The sequence below is a fragment of the Vombatus ursinus genome, unplaced genomic scaffold, assembly GCF_900497805.2.
Source record: "Vombatus ursinus unplaced genomic scaffold, bare-nosed wombat genome assembly UNPS02011591.1, whole genome shotgun sequence".
In the NCBI taxonomy this organism is placed as follows: Eukaryota; Metazoa; Chordata; class Mammalia; order Diprotodontia; family Vombatidae; genus Vombatus; species Vombatus ursinus.
Window position 1 is genome coordinate 5,316,397 of NW_020951369.1, and position 20,049 is coordinate 5,336,445.

Below are 20,049 nucleotides of genomic sequence, written 5' to 3' on the forward strand. Positions count from 1 at the left end.
TCCTTTCTCCTTTGGCCATGTGGTCAGGTCCCTGGCATTGTGTTCACCCCAACCTACTGGCCACTTCCATCAAGATCCTCCCTAGATCCCTCCCATAGTCTTTCTGTATTTAAGGTCCATCTAGTCTCCATTAAGGTGCTCAGATTCTTTAAGAATCTAGCCAAGGTGTCAGATTCTCGTAATCTAGCCAATAGCTCACAAATGTTCAGGTTCCTTGAGAGTCTGGCCAATATGGCAGATCTTTAATAAACCTTGTTGTCTTTGGCTGAAAAAAAAGTCACAGATGTTTGTCTATATAATCTACATGTTTATTTTTGAAACACCCTGATAATTGTGCCCCTGGGTTGCATGCAACTTCTCAATCTGAGATTTTAAGTGGAAATATAGAACCAGGTCCTGCTAAATCTGTCAACCTCATCATTAACACACAATTTCAAATACTTCTTATCTCAATGTGTCAGCCCAGAAACGAATTTGAGACTATTAGGGGAAAATCAGCCCTTACCAACCCAGCTGCTTGGGTTGGAAAGAACAGCTTCCATTCCGGAATGCACAGATGAACCTCTAATTCCTAAGCCAGGAGCCACGTGTGAGGAGTAATCAGCAGCCAATCAGAAGCTCTTCTCAGCGGAGGCCCCAGCATGAAGCCTGTGCCACCAGAAGCATTCAGGTCTCATTTATCACCGTTCAAGAAGCCAGAATGGAGCTGTTGACATTGTCACCAGGCATCAAACTGAGAAGTTATTTTTAACCTTGTTTCATTTCTCCAGATGCCAAGCATCGTTGCCTAGGCAACAGGGAGACGGTGAGAGATTTGACTCCCTTTTGCCTAAGTAATCACTCTCAGATCTCTGACTCATCGAGAGAAAGGGTGCAGGTTTGTGGGTTTCCCCCCAAATGTAACATAGTTACAAATCATGCATTCAGCACATAACTTTCCCACAGAGCCACTGGGCTGTTTTTTTTTTTTTATTCAAAATGGTTACTAAAATTTGGTAACTTGATTGCCAAATTGTGATTTCAGAGCCCATCTCCCACTGAGTCAGTGGATTGAGTTTTGTTTTGTTTTTAATCAAAATGGGTGCTATAATTTGGCAACTTGGTCACTATATTATGCTTTCAGTGCCTGCGAATCACTGAGCACCTATCATTTCAGGCATCAGAAGTGACCAAACCTATATGCCTTTACTGTGGTAAAATACTTCTGGTATACACATTGTTTTTCTATAGTAACAAAAGAAAAGGATAAAAGTTATATTTCTAAGTACCTCTTTTCTGTCCAGGTCTCCACTCGGCCTTTCTGTGTCTGACTTTGGGGCTGGTGTTTCAGGCTTTTCCTCCTTGCTCATCTGCTGTTGTTCTCGGGAGCCCCTACGCTTCTGCCTGGCTAGAGTAATCCAGGGCGGCAGTGAGTGGCCCTCTGAGGCTCCAGTGGCCGATGCTGGGGATGGCATGTTTTTCTCTGTGGGCAGATTCATGAGGTTATTTGATAGAAGTCCTCTACCCTTTTTGATTTGACCTTCTGTAGTGAGCTGCACTGCTCTATCCACACCCTCTATATCATTACACATATTGCTTTGGGAAGATTTGAGAGACTTTGGGGTGAGACCCTTATGAACTTATTTTAGGTAGCTTTTTGTTTTATTCTAAGATGCAAAGGTATCAAAGACATCAAGTTCAATGAAGATATCAAGCTAGCCTATTTGGAATGGTGAGAGAGAGAGAGAGAGAGAGAGAGAGAGAGAGAGAGAGAGAGAGAGAGAGAGAGTTATGTGACTACCTCTAGGATCAGCACAAAAGAAATGTGACTATCTCTATGATCAGCACCAAATTTTAAATATACTGTCTGGCATTTTTTGGGTTTTTTTCTTTTTGGCTTAGATCTGTGATTTTCTCAGGAAGGAAGGATGCAAGAGAGAGAGGAAGGAAAAAAGAAAGGAAGAAAAAGGCAGAAAGGAGGGAAAGAGGAAACAAGCATTCCCTTTACAAATAGTATGTCATTTGAGCCTCACAACAACCCCGGGAAGTAAGTACTATTATTATCCTCATTTTACAGTTGAGGAAACATAATGGTTACGTGACTTTCTCAGGGTCACATAGTAAATTCCTGGGGTTTGAACTTAGGTGTTCTGACTCTGGCTCAGAATTCTATCCACAAAAACTCCCTTTACTGACACAGATTGGGAACTTGTCAGTAACTTACAGTCTTAGAAGATTGTCTAGGGTCAATGAAAGTTTGAGTGACTTGTCCATGGTCACACAGTAATTCTCAGGTTTTGAGCCCAGGTCTTCTTGACTTCAAAGTGTCTTTTGATCCACTGCACCAGGGGTGGGGAACCTGTGGCCTTAAAGCCACATGTGGCCCTCTAGGTCCTCAAGTGTGCCCCTTTGACTGAATCCAAAGTTCACAGAACAAATCCCCTTAATAAAAGGATTTGTTTTGTAAAACTTGGACTCAGTCAAAAGGCCACACCCAAGGACCTACAAGGCCACATGTGGCCTCAAGGCTGCAGGTTCCTCATCCCTGCTGATTACACCATGCTGTTTTTCCCAAGACAGTAAATCTTTATCAAACACTTGACATTTTTTGCTCAGAGTTGCTTTTTAGCATTTAACAGACCATTCATTAAACAAGTATTTTAAGAACCTACAACATCTAAGGTACACGCTCAGTTCCTTTTGCTTTTAAAATTAATAAGCATAGTATACCTTTTAAGAAAAGAGAGTTTCTTAATGACAACATTGACATATTTAGTTTGCTTAACTAAGAAGCAAGGAAACAATAGCTTGAAAAAATAACCTGTGACTTGAAACCAGGGCTTTGTGGACCATATATCTGCTTTAACATGTTGCTGTTCAGTCATTTTTCAGTTGTGTCCAACTCTTCGTGATCCCATTTGAGGTTTCCTTGGCAGAGATAGTGGAGAGGTTTGCCATTTCCTTCTCCAGCTCATTTCACAGATGAGGAAACTGAGGCAAACAGGGTTGAATGACCTGCCCAGGGTCACATAGCTAATAAATGTCTGAGGCCAGATTTGAACTCAGATCTTCCTGATTCCAGGCCCAGCACTCTATCTACTATTTACCTAGCTGCCCTGTCAAATCAGGACTTAAGAAAAATTATTTCAGCAGCAGTGTGGAGGATGAACCAGAGTGGGGAGAGATTTGAAGCAGGGAGACCAAGTAAGCCTTTGCAATAATCTAGGAGAGAGGTGATGAAGGCCAAGATAAAGGTAATACTTGGTAGCTTGTATTGTTCCTTCTTTATGACATTCATATTTTGATTATTCCATAGAGAAGGCAACACAGAAACTGAAGGAGAAGAGGCATTGGTCTTAGGAAGGAAGAAAACAAGAAAACCATGCCAATATCTTTGCCAAGGAAACCCCAAAATGGGGTCACAAAGAGTTGAACGTGACTGAAAAAATAAGTCAACAACAACAACGTATAGAGATACTAGGTGCCCTAGTGAAAGAAGATCTCTGGATAGATTTTTGACCTAATATATGTAAAGTATTTAGCATAGCGCCTGACACATACTTGTTCAGTCATTTCAGTCATGTACAACTCTTGGGGTTTTCTTGGCAAAAAAACTGGAGCAGTTTGCCATTTCCTTCTCCAGCTCATTTTGCAGATGAGGAAACTGAGGCAAACAAGGTTGAGGGACTTGCTGAGGGTCACATAGCTGGTAAGTTTCTGAGGCCAGATTTGAACTCAGGAAAATAAGTCTTACTGACTTCAGGCTTAGTACTCTATCCACTGCCAAAACAGATTCATTGACCCTAGGTTAAGAACTCCCATTGTGATTGTTCAATTGTTTCAGTCATGTCCAACTCTTCATGACCCCATTTGGGGTTTTCTTGACAAAGATATTGCAGTGATTTGTCATTTCCTTCTCCAGTTGATTTTACAGATAATGAACCAGGTTCAAATCCTATTTGTGACACTTACTACCTGTGAGACCTTAGGCAAGCAATTTAATCTCTTTGGGCCTTGGTTTGGGCCTCATTTGTAAAATGAAGGGGTTGGGTTACATGACCTTTGAGGTACCTTCCAGTTCCAGATCTATAATCCTATCATTCACTTAAGCTTTTTGGACCTCAGTTTCCTCATCTGTAAAACAAAGGGGTTATAGTAAATTATCTTTAAGGTTTCTTCCATCTGTGGCATCTTTAGTACAGGGAACTAACGATGAGGGAAAGATGTAAATTGGTAGCTGCCCTACAACTTGTGGTTGTTCAGCACTTAAGGCATGAAAAAGTTCAGTGACTTACTTGTGCAGATGGCACAGTATATGTCAGAAATGAGATTTGAACTCAGATCTTCTTGACACGAAGGCAACACTGCCTCTCATCAACATGAGTAAGTTTATAAGAACCTCTCCTGAGGGCAGGGGAAAGGAGAGAAGAGCATTAGGAGTGTGATGGGTTAAAGAGAGGAAAAGGAGGGGAGCAGCTAGGTGGCGCAGTGGATAGAGCACCGGCTCTGGATTCAGGAGGACCCGAGTTCAAATCTGGCCTCAGACATATAACACTTACTAGCTGTGTGACCCTGGGCAAGTCACTTAACCCCATTGCCTAACCAAAAAAAAAAAAAAAAAAAAAAGAGGAAATGGGAGCCTGAGAGTACCAGGTATCAACCATTCATCTTGCAATTTTTTTCTAGGTTTAGCCTAGGTAGTTTTTCCGTGGACCATGTTCTCCTCTAGAGACATTAAAGTACAACAGGAAAAGTACTGGATTTGGGAGTTATAAGACCCAGGTTTCCTACTCAGCTGTGGGATTTGTAGAAAGAAGCTGGCGCAGGGTGGGCGATGCTCTGGAAACCTAAAAACATGAATGAGTCTTCTGAAGAAAACAAGGGGGAACGGTCTAGATAAATCAGAACAGACACAGGGAATTTGTTCAATTTTACCAGAGGAAGCTTTGTTTGTCCTTTGTTTTCAAAGAGTTCTAAGGACATTACAGGTGATGTCTTGATTTGCCTGTGAATTGGATTTAAGTGAGGCAGAACTACACAAAGTTATCCACGTCATTCTCTCTCCCAGAGCTATCAAAGTCCAATGGCAGGACAAACTGGAGATAGGGCCTACTGAATAGAGCACTGGGGCTAGAATAAAGAAGATCTGAGTTCAAATTCAGCCTCAGACATTTGTAACTGTGTGTGACCCTGGGCAAATCACAAAACCTCAGTCTGCCTCAGTTTCCTCATCTATAAGATGGGGATAATAATAGTATCTCCTTCTCAGGGTTGTGGTACAGATCAAATGAGATTATATTCGCATGGTGCTTAACACACAGTAGGCATGTAATAAATGCTTGCTCCCTCCCCTCAGATTAAAGAAAGAAATATATAGAAGAAGGAAGCAAGAGCAGATCACTGACCACAGATACAAAAACTTGGCATGGTTCTATGAGAATGTCAAGAACTCTATATAGCCCAGAATGAGCTAGGCAAAATGAGCTAAGGCTTGCAATCAGAACAAGATAAGGAGAACAAGAAAGGCTAGTCTTAGCTACATTGGACTAAGGAAGATAATAAAAAGGATAAGATCAATGCTGGGGGAAAAGGCAAACATTACCCTGATAAAGGGGAAAGAAGGTGAATTCTACCAACCATGAGAAGGTAAGCTTGATCTTGATTCCCGGTAAAATTTTAAAATGCATTATTATAGGGGATGATTTTTAAGTCCTTTAAAAAAAAAAGGAAGCACTAATCACTAGGAACTAGCATGGGCTCATCAAGAACAAATTATAATAGTGGTAGACTAATTTTTTTTTTGTATGTCTGCTAGACTGGTAGATCAGGGAAATTTCAAAGACAAAATATATCTGAATTTCAGCAAGGAATTTCAGAAAATCCTCTATGATATTCTTTTAGACGTTCATTGCATGTACAATTAAGTGAATTCTGAACTGATTGACCAACCAGACCCAAACAGTATCAATTAATGGCTCAAGGTCAATCTATGGAAGTCACTGGCAGAATACAGTGTTTGCTCTCTCCTTGGCCTTGTTATGTTTAACATTTTTATTGATGACTGGGTGAAGGATTAGATAGCTTGCTTACTGCATTTGCAGATGATGTGAAGCTGGGACAAATAGACAGTTAATATATTAGATGGAAGAACTGGCATCTAAAAAGCTCAGTAAGCCAGAACAATAGGTCAAATCTAATATAATTAAGTAGAAATAAATTGAAAGTCCTATTTGTTGTTATTCAGTCATCTCTGCCTCTTTGTGACCCCATGGACCACAGTGTCCATGGAATTTTCTTGGCAAAGATACTGGAGTGATTTACCATCTTCTTCTCCAGCTCATTTTACTGATGAGGAAACTGAGGTTAAGTGACTTGCCCAGAGTCACACAGCTAGTTAAGTGTCTGAGGCTAGATTTGAACTCAGGTCTTCCTGACTCCAGGTCTAGCTGTCTAACCACTGAGTCACTTAGCTGCCTCCTTGAAAATCCTATATTTAGGTTAAAAATAATCAGCTGTAGAAGTACAGAACAAGGAAGATACACCAAATGAAGTGAAGAAAATCTGGGGGTTTTAATTAGATTGCTATCTTAATATGTCAACAAGTAGGATATAGCAGACAAGACAGACAATGCAATCTTTGGTTCCATTAGTGGAGGCATAGTATATAAAAGGGGAAAAGTGATATTGTCCTGCTATCATCTGGTCTAGCTGAGTCATATCTGGGATATTTCCTGTAGTTCTTAGTGCCACATTTTTGGGACAACATTGATGAACTTGTCTAGAAAAGGGTTTTTAGAAGAGTCAGAGGCCTTGAAACATGTAAAGACTAATTGAAGAAAGAGGCAATTTTAAGCCTAGAGAACAGGTTTCAGGGAACATAACTGTTTTCAAGTATTTGAAAAGCTTTCATGTGATCCATTATGCTTACATTAATTCATACAACACCATTTTTTTTACAGGTGGAAAGTATTTTATTCTTTACCTATTGTTGCTTAGATACTCTCACTAAAACTACCTTCAATATCCTGTGGATTTATCTGATGACATATATTTCTCATACTTTTTTTTAAACAGATTTTAAACAAAGTGTCAGATGTAGCTATACAAGGCAAGAGAGTATATTCCTGAATGGCAAACTGACACTGTATTTGCTACATTTGAACAAATGCCTTCACTGGAAGAAAATTATAACAAAGCAGTGAAGATCCAGATAGCCTAAAATAGTCTTGCTGAAATGAAAAGAAGTATCTGGATATGTGTATGTGTGTTACTTTCTCTCGTTTTGTGTGTGTGTGTGTGTGTGTGAAATGATGATACACACACACATACACACCTATATGTATTAGCACCTATCTCAGAGGGTTGTGAGGAGCCAATGAGAAGACATTATGTACAGTACTTTGCAACCTTAAAGATCTAATTATGTGCATGTACTGTTTGAGTCCATATAGCTATATGTACATGTGTATATACACATATATGTATGTGTGTATACAGAAATACATAGATAGAAATTTCCATATATGTATATATTTTACTCTCCAAATATATAGCATTCTATAATACACATATATAATATAGATTTCTTCTCCATATATATGTTTATATATGGAGCAAGAAAGCAAGCATACTTATAGTGTTTTTAAAGTTGCACCTGTGACATAGGTGCTATCATTATCCCAGTTTTATAGATGAGGAAACTGAGGCAGAAAGAGGTTAAGTGACTTGCTCAGGATCTATAGCTAGCAAAGTCTTTCAGGTAGGATTTGAAATCAGGTCTTCCTGACTCCAAGTCCAGTGCTCTCACCCACTGTACCACCTAGCTGGTATGTATACACACACACACACACACACACACACACACACACACAGTAATATATATACATGTATGTGTATATGTGTATGTATACATGTATCTGTACATTGCAACAGTGTTGCCAAACTCAAATAGAAATGGATCTCTGCAGCCATATGTTGACTTAGAAAACCACAAATCAACATGTTGTATTATACTTTTATTTATTTTGTTAAACATTTCCCCATTACACTTTAATTTGGTTTGTGCTACACTAGCCTTCAGGCTGTAACTTTGTCACTTCTGTTGTACAAAATGCATTCTGTATAGATACGCTATATATCCTTATGTATTGTGGCTTCATTAATGTGAGGATGATTTTATGTATACTGGTGGTGCAGTGGATAGAATGTCAGGCCTGGAATCAGGAAAACTTCTTGAGTTCAAATTTGGTCTCAGACACTTCCTAGCTGTGTGACTCTTGGAAAGTCACTTAACCCTGTTTGCCTCAGTTTCCTCATCTGGAAAATGAGCTGAAAAAGGAAATGACAAACCACTTCAGTATCTTTGCCAAGAACACCCCAAATAGGGTCACAAAGAATCAGACCTGACTCTACTACAACTCTATTTTCAGTGCCCCAGGCTGAAATGTATATTTTGGATTAGATGAAGCTCCCTTCTATCCTGCTGTCTCACAGATTCATGGAACTAGGTACAAGGCAGGTCAAAATCTCATCTCTCCTCAGTTTGGCCCTGAATACATTTATAGAAAGTCTTTCCTTTTTTCTGCCTGTCCAAACCGATGCCTATCTTGGAAGATATGCCAAAATTGCTAATAAGCACTAACATTTTGTACCACACAATTATATAAAAACTTGAGAGCTTTAGCTACACTTTTTTTTTTCAAGAAGCAGCTTCCAACTATCTGTTGTGACTAATCCATTCTGCATATAATTAAAAAAAATAAACCCAACTAAAACTTTGACTGCAGTACACAAAATCCAACAAATCCTGCATACTCAGATTTTCTTTTCGCTAGGCAATGGGGTTAAGTGACTTGCCCAGGGTCACACAGCTAGTAAGTGTTATGTGTCTGAGGCTGGATTTGAACTCAGGTCCTCCTGAATCCAGGGCTGGAGCTCTATCCACTGTACCACCTAACTGCCCCATACATTCAGATTTTCAATGGCACCATTTCCATTCTGACCAAGCTAGTATCCCACAAGAACTGAAGACAATCAGGGTGGGCAGTCCTCAGAGTAATATATTTTTAAAGACGTTCAGTTGTCTTCCTGAGGTCTGAATCCAGCTAACTTTGCAGTTTGGTTGATGACAGTTATTTCAGATTTCAATCTTCTTGGCAACCCTTAGAATTCGTTCTCAAGCTGTGGTTATTCACAATGAATAACTTGAGAAAACTAGGCTTCCAAGACAAAGATTGTTGAGCGGAAGACACCCAATACTTGGTAAGCAAGACAGTGCTACGATTCTGATTGAATAGTAATCTACTTTCCCCTGTAACCCACTATCATTTCCTTTGCCCTACCTAAGAAAATAGGACTTTTAAGAAGACCTCTTTTCTATAAGTTGGCACAGATAAGAGAGAGAAACCTGTTAATAATGTGATGACTATTGTCACAGTCACCAATTCAGAGCACATTCTTAGTGTTTCAGCATTTTCTGGGGAAGATAACTTTTTATCTAACTTCAATTAATAGTGTCTCAAAATTCATTTTTCAGAGTACTTCCATTGGTAGAGGGAGTTTTTTTGTCCAGAAACTAACTATATCAATGAAAACATAGATCCTTATTCCTTGTGGAGTAAACTTGGTCACATGACAAGTTGATGGTTAAAAATGGATAAATGATAAGAGGCTTTTTTGTTTTAGTTTTTATAAATGGAATTACATAAAACATAGTTGGTAAAGTTATTACAGACTGGAGTGTAATAAAAAAAATCTAGGCTTTATTTAGGAAAAATATCTTTAAATTTCTTGCATAAGTTTTTTTTAACCATCTTTGGATTAATTCAAGGACTGTTCTCTTAATGCTGTTAATTGCTATAAAATGCTGTAAAAAAAAATATTTGTGATTTCTCTTGTGTGATTCATCTCTTAAAAGGATGAAAAAGCTATGTCCCAGGTCTTTGGGCACTTCAGTTCCTAAGTTGTTATTTAGTCATTTTCAGTCATGGCTGACTCTTTGTGACCCCATTTGGGTTTTCTTGGCAAAGATACTGGAGTGGCTTGCCATTTCCTTCTCCAGTTCATTTTACAGATGAGGAAACTGAGGCAAACTGGGTAAAAGGACTTGTCCAGGGTCACACAGCTAGTAAGTGTCTGAGGCCAGATCTCAACTCAGGAAATCTTCCTGTCTTAACACCCAGGGCTCTAACCACTGTGTCACCTAACTGCCCCTTTATTAGGAATACTTGTGTACAGTAAAGCCAGAGTGCTTTGGTGCTGTATTTTGCCAGGGGAAAATTCAGTCTGTCACAAAAGTCCACTATGCTAACATTATATTAGTATACCATACCTAAGCCACACAGGTTTTAAAATATTGCTGAAGACCCAGAGACTTGGATTTGCCTTTTTATTTTTTAAGTCCTACTAATATTCTTTTGAAATTTAGGCCTAATTTAGTGTTCTTCCTCCTAATAAGTCCTAGTATGCTGTCTCATTGTGAAATTCAGTTGATTTTAAACTCTTGAAGGCTACGCTAAAAGAATATGAATTTTGCTCTGTCCTACTACGTTGGAAAGGCTTTGAGAATAGACCTGATGACAGTCTCTGTGTGTGTCTGTCATCCTAAGACCAGGCTAGCAATGCACAGAGATGATTTTAGACCATTATTTATTTCAGGTAGGTGGCACAGTGGATAGAATGCCAAGCCTAGAGTCAGGAAAACTCATCTTCCTGAGTTCAAATCCAGCCTCAGACATTTGCTAGCTGTGTGACTATGGGCAAGTCATCTAACACTGTTTGACTCAGTTTCCTCATCTGTAAAATGAGCTGGAGAAGTAAATGGTGGTCCAATATCTTTGCCAAGAAAACCCCAAATAAAGTCATGAAGAGTAATACATGACTGAAAACGACTCAACAATTTATTTCAAAAGAAATAAAAACGGTTTGATGTCTGGACCCATGAAAAATATTCACAAAGATGAAATCATGGATCATTCAGAGTATCAAGTTAGAACTTTGATGCCGAGGAAGAAGTTGTTCCACTTAGAAACAACAGGTTATATTTCAAGGAACTGCATTTTCCACATTATATTTTTGAGTAAGGTTGTTGCCAGTGGGGGAATGAACACCAGCTGAAGGGAGTCCATCTCTTTCATTATCAACTTCTCTTTCTCATCCCCCTCAGTAATGGAATAATCTCTAGTATCCCTTGACCTACTTGCCTTTTCTAATTACTGTTCTCCCTCCCATGTCTCAATCCAATTTATCTTCTCACTCATACTTCTGAAGCTCTATAACTTTCTGTTTCCCTGATGTTTCTATTTCCCATCCTAAAGAGTTCCTCAAGCCAGTATGGACAGTGACTGTCTCACTCTATAGTGAGCCATTTTAATAAGCTCTATTACCAAGCTGTGCTGTAGGCCGTAATTAATCTTTCTTTCTTTTTTTAATGAGGGATACATATAAGATGATTTCCCTTTCTAATCATAAACCAGAAATAATTTATGCATGTTTTCTTCATACTTCTTTTTTTATCCCAACTCGGAATCCTAAGATCACAGATTATAATATTGGAAGGGACTGAAGAGGTCATCTAATGCCATCATTTGTTTTCCAGATGGGGAAACTGAGGAGAGAGATTAGGTGATACGTCCAAGGTCACACAGGTGGCGGAGGCAGGATTGATTCCTGGTTTGTAGGATAGTTTGAGATTTAATACTTCTAGGTTCCCTTTCTCACTCTTTCATGATTTCCCTTGAGATTCTTAACTGTTAGTTTCTCCAGGTAAATTTTAATAATTTTTTCCTGCTTTATAATGTTTTGGTAGTTTGGTATGACATTAAATAAGTTAATTTAGGCAGTATTATAATTAGTATTATATTTTCTTTTATTATGCATGAGCAATTAATATTTTTCCAATTTAAGTCTATTTCTTTAAAGAGTGTTTGTAATTATACTTATTTAACTCCCATGTGGAGCAGGTGGGTGGAGCAGCAGCAAATAGAGCGCCAGGCCTGGAGGCAGAAAGACTCATCTTCTTGAGTTCAAATCTGACCCCAAACACTTATTACTGTGTGACCCTGGACAAGTGACTTCACATACTTCACAGGAAAAAATGCTCTGCGGTCAAACAAAATTAAAAGCCATCCACACAAACAGGTGGGTTATACTCAGAAACTGAAGGGCAGCTAGGTGATATAGTGAATAGAATGCCAGGCCTGGAGTCAGGAAGACCTAAGTTGAAATCCAAGCTTAGATACTTACTAGCTGTGTGATCCTGGGAAAGTTACTTCACCCTGTTTGCTTCAGCTTCCTTATCTGGAAAATGATCTGGAGAAAGAAATGGCAAATCACTCCAGTATCTTTGCCCAGAAAATGCCAAATGGGGTCAGGAGGAGTCAGACAAGACCGAACTTCCACATGTATCTTGGTAGATTAAATTCCTTTAGATTTTGTCATTATGTGTTTGTGTGTGTATTTATCTGGCGCTTTTTTTTATTCAATAGAAGACTTAAAATGAACCAGAAGAAAAAGATATTTTAATCAATTTTCCATTTAGAAAAATCATTACAAAATATGACTCATTATGGCATAATTTATGAAAAGCCAAAGTTGTTTTTTTTAATTTTTAGAGGAGAAGAAATGGAATGAATTTTTTTTTGTTGTTGATTAAAGCCTAGAAATGTATGGTTTATTTTGGTGAATATCTAGATTAAAGGAGAATGCTTTAAGTTTATCAAAGCTGGTCAGCTCAACCTCTGCCAGTAATGGTTTCCACCAGTGAAAGTAATTTAATGTAGAAATATTAAGAAAATGCTATGAGAAAGGTTGATACAATATGTATATGTATGCATGTGTACATATAAACACACATATACATATACTATGTATATATCATATAATATTTTATATATATTGAAAAATGTGTGTGTGTGTGCGCATGTGAAGCTAGGTGGCACAATGGATAGCATGCTGGGCCTGGAGTCAGGAAGACTCGTCTTCCTGAGTTCAAATCCAGTCTTAGACACTTGCTAGCTCTGTGATCCTGGGCAAGTCACTTAACCCTGTTTGCCTCAGTTTCCTCATCTATAAAATGAGCTAGAGAAGGCAATGGCAAACCACTCCAGTATCATTGCCAAGAAAACCCCAAATGGAGTCATGAAGAGCCAGACATGGCTGAAACAACATAACGACACCAAAAACAACAATAACAATCATCAAATATTGTCTAGGCTTCACGCTAGACTCCCCTAGACCTATGAAAAAGAATTAGACCAGGTATCTGATGACCTAATCCTGGTTCTGCTACTTAATAATGAGTCCTGGGACCTTGGGCAAGTCACAGGGAAGAAAGAAGAAACAGTGGAACATTTTCAAATGGGGGGATTTAGCGGCATGATTCCGGGCAAGCCCTCATCTGTAAAATGAAGTTAATAATAGCTCCTATTGTTGTTGTGAGGATCAAGAGAGATAATATTTGTAAAATCTGTAAAATACTTAGCACAGTGCGGGGCACACAGCAAGTGCTTAATCAATGCTTATTCCCTTCCTATTTTGTTCTTTCCTTACCATGTCTCTACTATTCCGGTTGTCCCACCTCCTCCAGTTCCTCTTGGCAATTTAATCCATTTTCAGAATCAGAGGTCATGGGACCATGTATCTAGGGCTCAGAGGTACCTCAAAGACCATTCTGTTCAATCTCTTGATTTTACATATCACTATACTTAGATCCCTGAAGGTTAAATGAGCTGCCCAAGCTTACATGGGTAGTGTCAGAGGTGGGAAACAGCGCTTTTCCCACAGTACCACGTTACTTACCATGTTGTCGCCTGGATTTTGTCATGCCTACCACTGAAATCTTTAAAAAAAAAATTCCTAGCATTCTTCCTTCTTTTCCCTTTTTATCCCTACTTTTCCCTCTTCTTGCTCCTTTATCTTTCCTGGAGGGAGGAGGCTGACAGAGTGAAGGGTGCTATTTGGTGTAGACTATGGGACTACTAGTTAACAATCCTACAGCAAATCTGCTTGGCAAGGTGTTTCCTGTTGAAGGCTCTCCCAGAACATGAGATTTCAAGAGACAGCCACTGTCTCCAAATCTGGACAACTGAACTAGTCACCCTGGTCTTTAAATAAGCACTGACACCTTGACCTTTTTGTTAGCCGGCTCTGTCCTCTGTTTCCCATTAATTTCCCCCAGACTCCCATCTGGCCAGGCTTTCCCAGGCCTGACTGCTGCATACCCTATCCCTGCCTGCCTATTCCCTGATAAAATCTCCAGCTTGTTGCCAGTTCTAGAATTAGAATTAGGCAAGTGGGGTCTTGTCCCAATTACTGAAATTTACAGGAGCCAGTTATCACTATTACTAGCTAGCTGGTAATCAGAGATAATTTAGTTACTGGCATCGGATGCAAAAAAACCAGCCAGACCTCAAAGCGCACAGTTGTTCTGCTCCCCAAACATCATGGCTGGAGTTTCTCCCTGCCAGGCCCTAAGGTCTACTCTTAAATACTTTTAAAATTACTTTTCTCCGTTTCTCTTCAAATTGCATAATTCAAAGAATATTCCCTTTTCACACACATATCTCACTAGGTACAGTTTTTTGGAGCCAAAATCTCGGTAAGTTGACGTTTATTTTCTGGTAATAGTGATTCATTTTATATTGCAGGTAATTAACTTCCTTAAAGTTTATAGTCTGTTAAACCTTATCAGCTAGGCTTCTGCAAGTGAACCAGACAGTTGAGGGCACCAGACTACAGTGGGAGAACCATTATCATCATAAAGCACTCTCTGCTCCAGCTCCCAGCGCGCCCTAGGCAAAGGCACAGACTTCTGCTGCAAAATCCATTTCTTCCAGTTACCCACCTTCCAGCGCTCAAGGCAAGTGGAAGAGATGTCGAGAATTGCTTTAAAAGCTTCAGTAACATCTATCTGCCTAAGAATACCTATCTGCCTAAGATACCTCAGCAAGAGAGGCGTTGCCATAGCAAACAGAGGGAGGTCAGAAGAGTCTGAAAAAAGGAAAAGGGGGGTGATGGTGATCAGGATTTAGAGAACAGACAGGGAAGAAGCTATTTTCCCAGCTACGGGAAAGACACATTCATTCTTGGCAACTACCCCAGTAGTCTCTTCTTGGAGGCTTGGCCTCCACCCCTAATGGCTGGACCCCTCCGCCTGCATGTCCACTTACCACGTCTGTCACCTGGGACCCCTAATGTTGCAGATAGAATAATGAGGAGGAGTGGGGACACAGCCCAAAATTCCTGAGGGGCAAGCTATCTCCTTTCCCAGGAAAGCCACCTACAAGTAAAAGCTCACAGAAAAGCCCCATAGGGTGAAATGAACTTGAAGGCTGGTGTGCCCCAGAAGAGAAGGTCCTGAGGTCTTACAGCACCCCCAAGTGAATCCTTCTCTGGCCTCATGGTCTTACCTCAGGCTTCCTCTCTCTTTGCTCCAAGTGGTAGAATTCCTAGTTAAGGCTCTGATTAGATCCCCTTAATTTTCTTCTGCCACTATCCAATTTCCCTCTAGTCTTCCCAGAACACTGGCCCAAATTCTGTATGCTAACACTCTCTTATACTAAAATTTTCTCCTAGAAATTCTTCTAGCATAGTCTTTATCATAAGCATCCCATATACTCCATTCCACTCCTCACCTCTCAAACACTTTTTGCCCATGCATTTCACTCTCAACTAAATGTTTTTCCCTCTGTTTAAGGAAAGCTGCAAGAAGAGAAAGAAAAAGAAAAAAAAAAAAGAAAAGAAAGAGATTTATTTATTGGGGGGGGAATGTAGACTGGGAATAGGGCAGTTAGGTGGTGTGGTGGATAGAGTGCTGGGCTTGAAATCAGGAAGGCACACCTTCATGAGTTCAAGTCCAGCCTCAGACATTTACTAGCTCTGTGACCTTGGGTAAGTCACTTAATCTGTTTTCTTCATCTGCAAAATGAGCTGGAGCAAGAAATGGCAAACCCCTCTAGTATCTTTGCCATAAAAACCCCAGATGGGGTCACAAAGAGTAGGACGACGAAAAGACAACAAGAGTGAGAACTGATGAAATAGCTTGAGACATTACCATCTTCCCTATCTGAGGCACTCTGGCTGAGCTTAGATATCTATCTAACTTTAAAATGCAGGCCCCTGTACATTTACTAGCTGTGTGACTCTGGGCAAGTCACTTAACCCAAATTGCGTCACCCAAAAAACATTGCAGGCCCCTCTCCCCGCCACCCCACCCCCCAGAGTGCAGATCCCACTCCCCTCAGAGGAGGGTTAAGGAGATTGAGACCACCTGTATCTTGTGTACCCCATAAGGGACCAACACTATACTGGATAATAAACAGCAATAGTTAGAACTTTCTGGAAAAAAAAAACAAAAATGAATAATGCAGTTATTAAATTCTTACCACCTGAACTGTCCTCAGCTACAATGGCTAATCCTGTTTCTATGGAAGGTGCTATGTATGAATTACTATCACTTTAGTGGGGGAGAAGGGATGACTGCTGGGTCACCTATGTTGAACTGAGTTACCCGGAGTTCAACTGGTCCAAATCCATTTGCTCAGGTTGATGGGCAGTAGGTTGCAAGAGGGCTAGAAATAGCAGATACCACAGAGGGAGTGACCATCTGTTCTAGCTCCTAAGTTGGTATGCCCAAGCAGTAAGAACAACAGCAAATAGAGAAAGAGGGAAGATGTCCCATATGCAGGTTTAGTGCTTTTCCTGTCAAAATGAAAATCAGCTTCATGTCCAAAGCTCTTGAGTTAGCCCACATCCTTATCATGGGATTCTTCTTAATCCTCATCTTTCCTCTGGTCACAGTGCTATCAATGAATTGATAGAAAAGGTGCCTTTTTCTGTGTTTATTAGCTAAGCTGTTCATTATCCACTGTTCTTCCAGCAATATTTAAAATATAGCTGTTGGTCTATCACACAAGCTGTGGATATTTGGTTCACAAATCAACCATCCAAGTTATCATAATGATTGGAGCCTTCTAAAGAGAAGGTCACGGATAAAGAAATAAATGTCAAACATCTTAGGGTTCTGCAAAGTCTCTTTCTCAGTGTCGCAATTAGAGCAAGGATATCCTCATATGTGTACATTCCAGATGCCAAAGAGGCCGCTTTCAATTTTAGTTCATGCAGGGATGAATGCCAATGCTAAGATTATATTCATACTGAGTGATTACCCCTCCCCCACCCCATCCTGCTTTTAGAATTACTCACTATAACTGCTATGAAAAGCTTCAGAGAATTTCATTAGCTACTGCTTATGCATCCCTAAAAGCAAAGCTTATTAATTTCAGTCTAGCCACACACAAAAAGGCATCCTGGCACCAAACGGACAGTGGTTTTGAGCCTAGCTTGCAGTGTGCTATTGTCTCTAGACAGTCTCAGGTGTTTTTGCTTATGAAAAGACGACTGTCCTCTAGGCAGCATCCCAGAAGCTCACAGTATTTTAAAAATGTTAACTCATTCACTCCCAAAACCACCCTATGGAATTAAGAAAGACAGACTTTTTAGATAGAAATAGAAACAACCAGGACAGCATATTTGGTCTGGGCATTCAGAAAATCTGTAATGGAAACCTTCTACATAGGATTTAGAATACAGAGAGCCTAGAAAATCTCGTCCAATCCCTTCATTTTATGTATGAAGAAACAGGTCCAGAGGACTGAGGGAGGTGACTTGCACAAGGTCACCTAGGAACTAAGTAGCAAAGCAAGGATTTGAACCCTAGAGGTTGGTAGGTGGCGAAGTTGACAGAAGGCTGGACCTGGACTCAAGAACTGACACTGAACAAGAAGACATTTACTATCTGTCTGCCTCAGTTTCCTCAACAGTAAAATGGGGATAATAATAGCACCTACCTCCCAGGGTTGATGTGAAGATCAAATGAAATACTATGTGAAGTGCTTAGCACAGTGCCTGGCATAGACTAAGCACTTAATAAATGCTCATTTCCTTCCTTTTTAATTCAAATCAAGTGTTCTATTACTCTAAGCTGCTGCCCCTACATTGTGCCAAGCAATGACAGATGCAAATGAATGATCAATTAATCAGAATTATGGGGAAATTGCTTTGTCCCAAGTACAGTCAGTGCCCTATTAAGGAACAGATTCCAATAGCTGTGGATAAGCCCAGGGAGAAATAAGGTAATTCAATGATCTGCAACACTTTGTGCTTGGGGGTGGGGTAGGGGGTGAGGGTAGGATTAGAGTAAGGAAAAAAGGGTAACAGGGAAGGGGGCCTTACTGAACTCTGCCTCTACTCTAAACCAGAGTCAAAATAGAATGTCAGAGGATGGAAAGGAACATGAAAATCATTTAGTCTAACCCCTTTTAGAGATGATGATGATAATAATAATAGCTAACATTTACAAAGCATTTACTATGAGCCAGGCATTTGTGCTAAATGCTTTACAATTATCAAGTTATTTCATCATCACAAAAACCCTGGGAGATAGATACTATTATTATCCCCATTTTACAGATGAGGAAACTGAGGCTCAGAGAGATGAAATGTCTTGCTCATGTTACTGGCAGACCTGGGACACCTATGTCAGGCCACCATAGCTCTTTCTATTAGGCTAAATTGTTATCTCTAGCCCCACTGACTTCACATGGATGAAGCATCTCTACTTCCAGAAATCTTTCCCTATAAGTAATGAATCAATAGGCAAATACTAAGCAGGAGTTTATTACAAACCAAGAACTCTATCACTACAAGTTCCCACGTAGTGACCTGTCATCAAGGGTATTTCTAGAATTGCCCAGGGGAGCCCCTAAGTAAGACCTCAGGCTCACAAGATTCCACTGTCTGACTCCACGTACTATGTAAGGTTCAGTCAATTCAGCCATGTCTGACTCTTTGTGACCCCATGGACCATACTGTCAATGGGATTTTCTTGGCAAAGTTAGTGGAGTGGTTTGCCATTCCCTTCTCCAGCTTATTTTACAGATGAGGAAACTAAGGCAAAAAGAGTTAAGTGACTTGTCCAGGGTCAAACAGCTAATAAGTGTCTGAGCCTGGATTTGAACTCAGGAAGATAAATCTTCCTGATTCCAAGCCTGGTGTTCTATCCACTATACCACCTAGCTGTCCTGCTATTTAATGTACTATCCTTGTAAGTTACTATTCTTTTATATAGATTAGTTTGGCCCTGAGTCAGAAAAATATTTTTTTTGCAAAGAAAAAGAGTTATGTCAACTGTGGTATGTAATTGAAAGACACTTTATTGCCTCTTACTGCCATATAGATAAAGGCAAATACAATTGTGATATGTCTCCACCTCAAGCATGGCATTAGTCGATTCCACTGGGGTATGGATGCACAACCATTTTTCCTGCTAGGACCCAGGTCCAATCTTAGCCCTCTAGGTTTTGGCCTATGCTTAACTTTTTTTCCGTCTCTCTGATTTGCTCAGAAAAGTTTGCCACAGGTCTGTAGGCTCTCATTTATGGGCCTCATACCAAAGGTCAGTTGTAACACGCAGGTCTCCATGAAGTGCAAATGGGCTAACAAATACTTTGTAGGTATCCTCCGATCCCTTCAGCAAGGCTGTCAATGAGCACCCTCTAGAGAGATATAAAATCTAACAAAAACTCACTTCCCTGTAAACCATCACATTGTTCAGGTTCCCTCTGATCAACTCCCAATTCTCTTTCCTTAGGTATAGGGAGAGTGTTTCAGGCAAAGGCGACAGCCAGTGGAAACTCAGAGTTGGGAGATGGATTGTCTTGTCTAAGGAATGACAAGGAGGCCGGTGTCTCCGCCTTACGATAGGGAGTACAAGTGTGAGAAGATTTGGAATGTAGTAAGGGGCTAAGTTAAGCTTTAAAAGTCAAACAGAGGATTTTATATTTGATCCTGGATGGAACAGAGCATTGTTGGAGTTTGTCAAATGGCGTAATGATGATGATCAGACCTACACTTTAGGGAGATCAACTTGACAGCTGAGTGGAAGATGGACTGGAGAATGGATAAAGACTTGGAGCAGAGACCAACTAGAAGACTTTGTAAATAGGCCAGGCATGAAGTGATGAAAAACGGTACTAGGGTGGGACCAGTGTCAGAAGGGAGAAGAGGGCATAT

At 40.1% G+C, this 20,049-nt stretch overlaps 1 protein-coding gene across 3 annotated transcripts in view; it reads right to left on the reverse strand.

The window, feature by feature from the left end:
• The window catches only part of KIAA1211L (KIAA1211 like), a 162,167-nt gene that overhangs the window by 15,560 nt on the left and 126,558 nt on the right, over positions 1-20,049 (reverse strand). For all 3 annotated transcript variants that reach the window (XM_027856680.1, XM_027856682.1, XM_027856681.1), the window contains exon 9: positions 1,269-1,462. In XM_027856680.1, the coding sequence (XP_027712481.1) occupies positions 1,269-1,462 (194 nt within the window). The remainder of the gene's footprint in view (positions 1-1,268; positions 1,463-20,049) is intronic.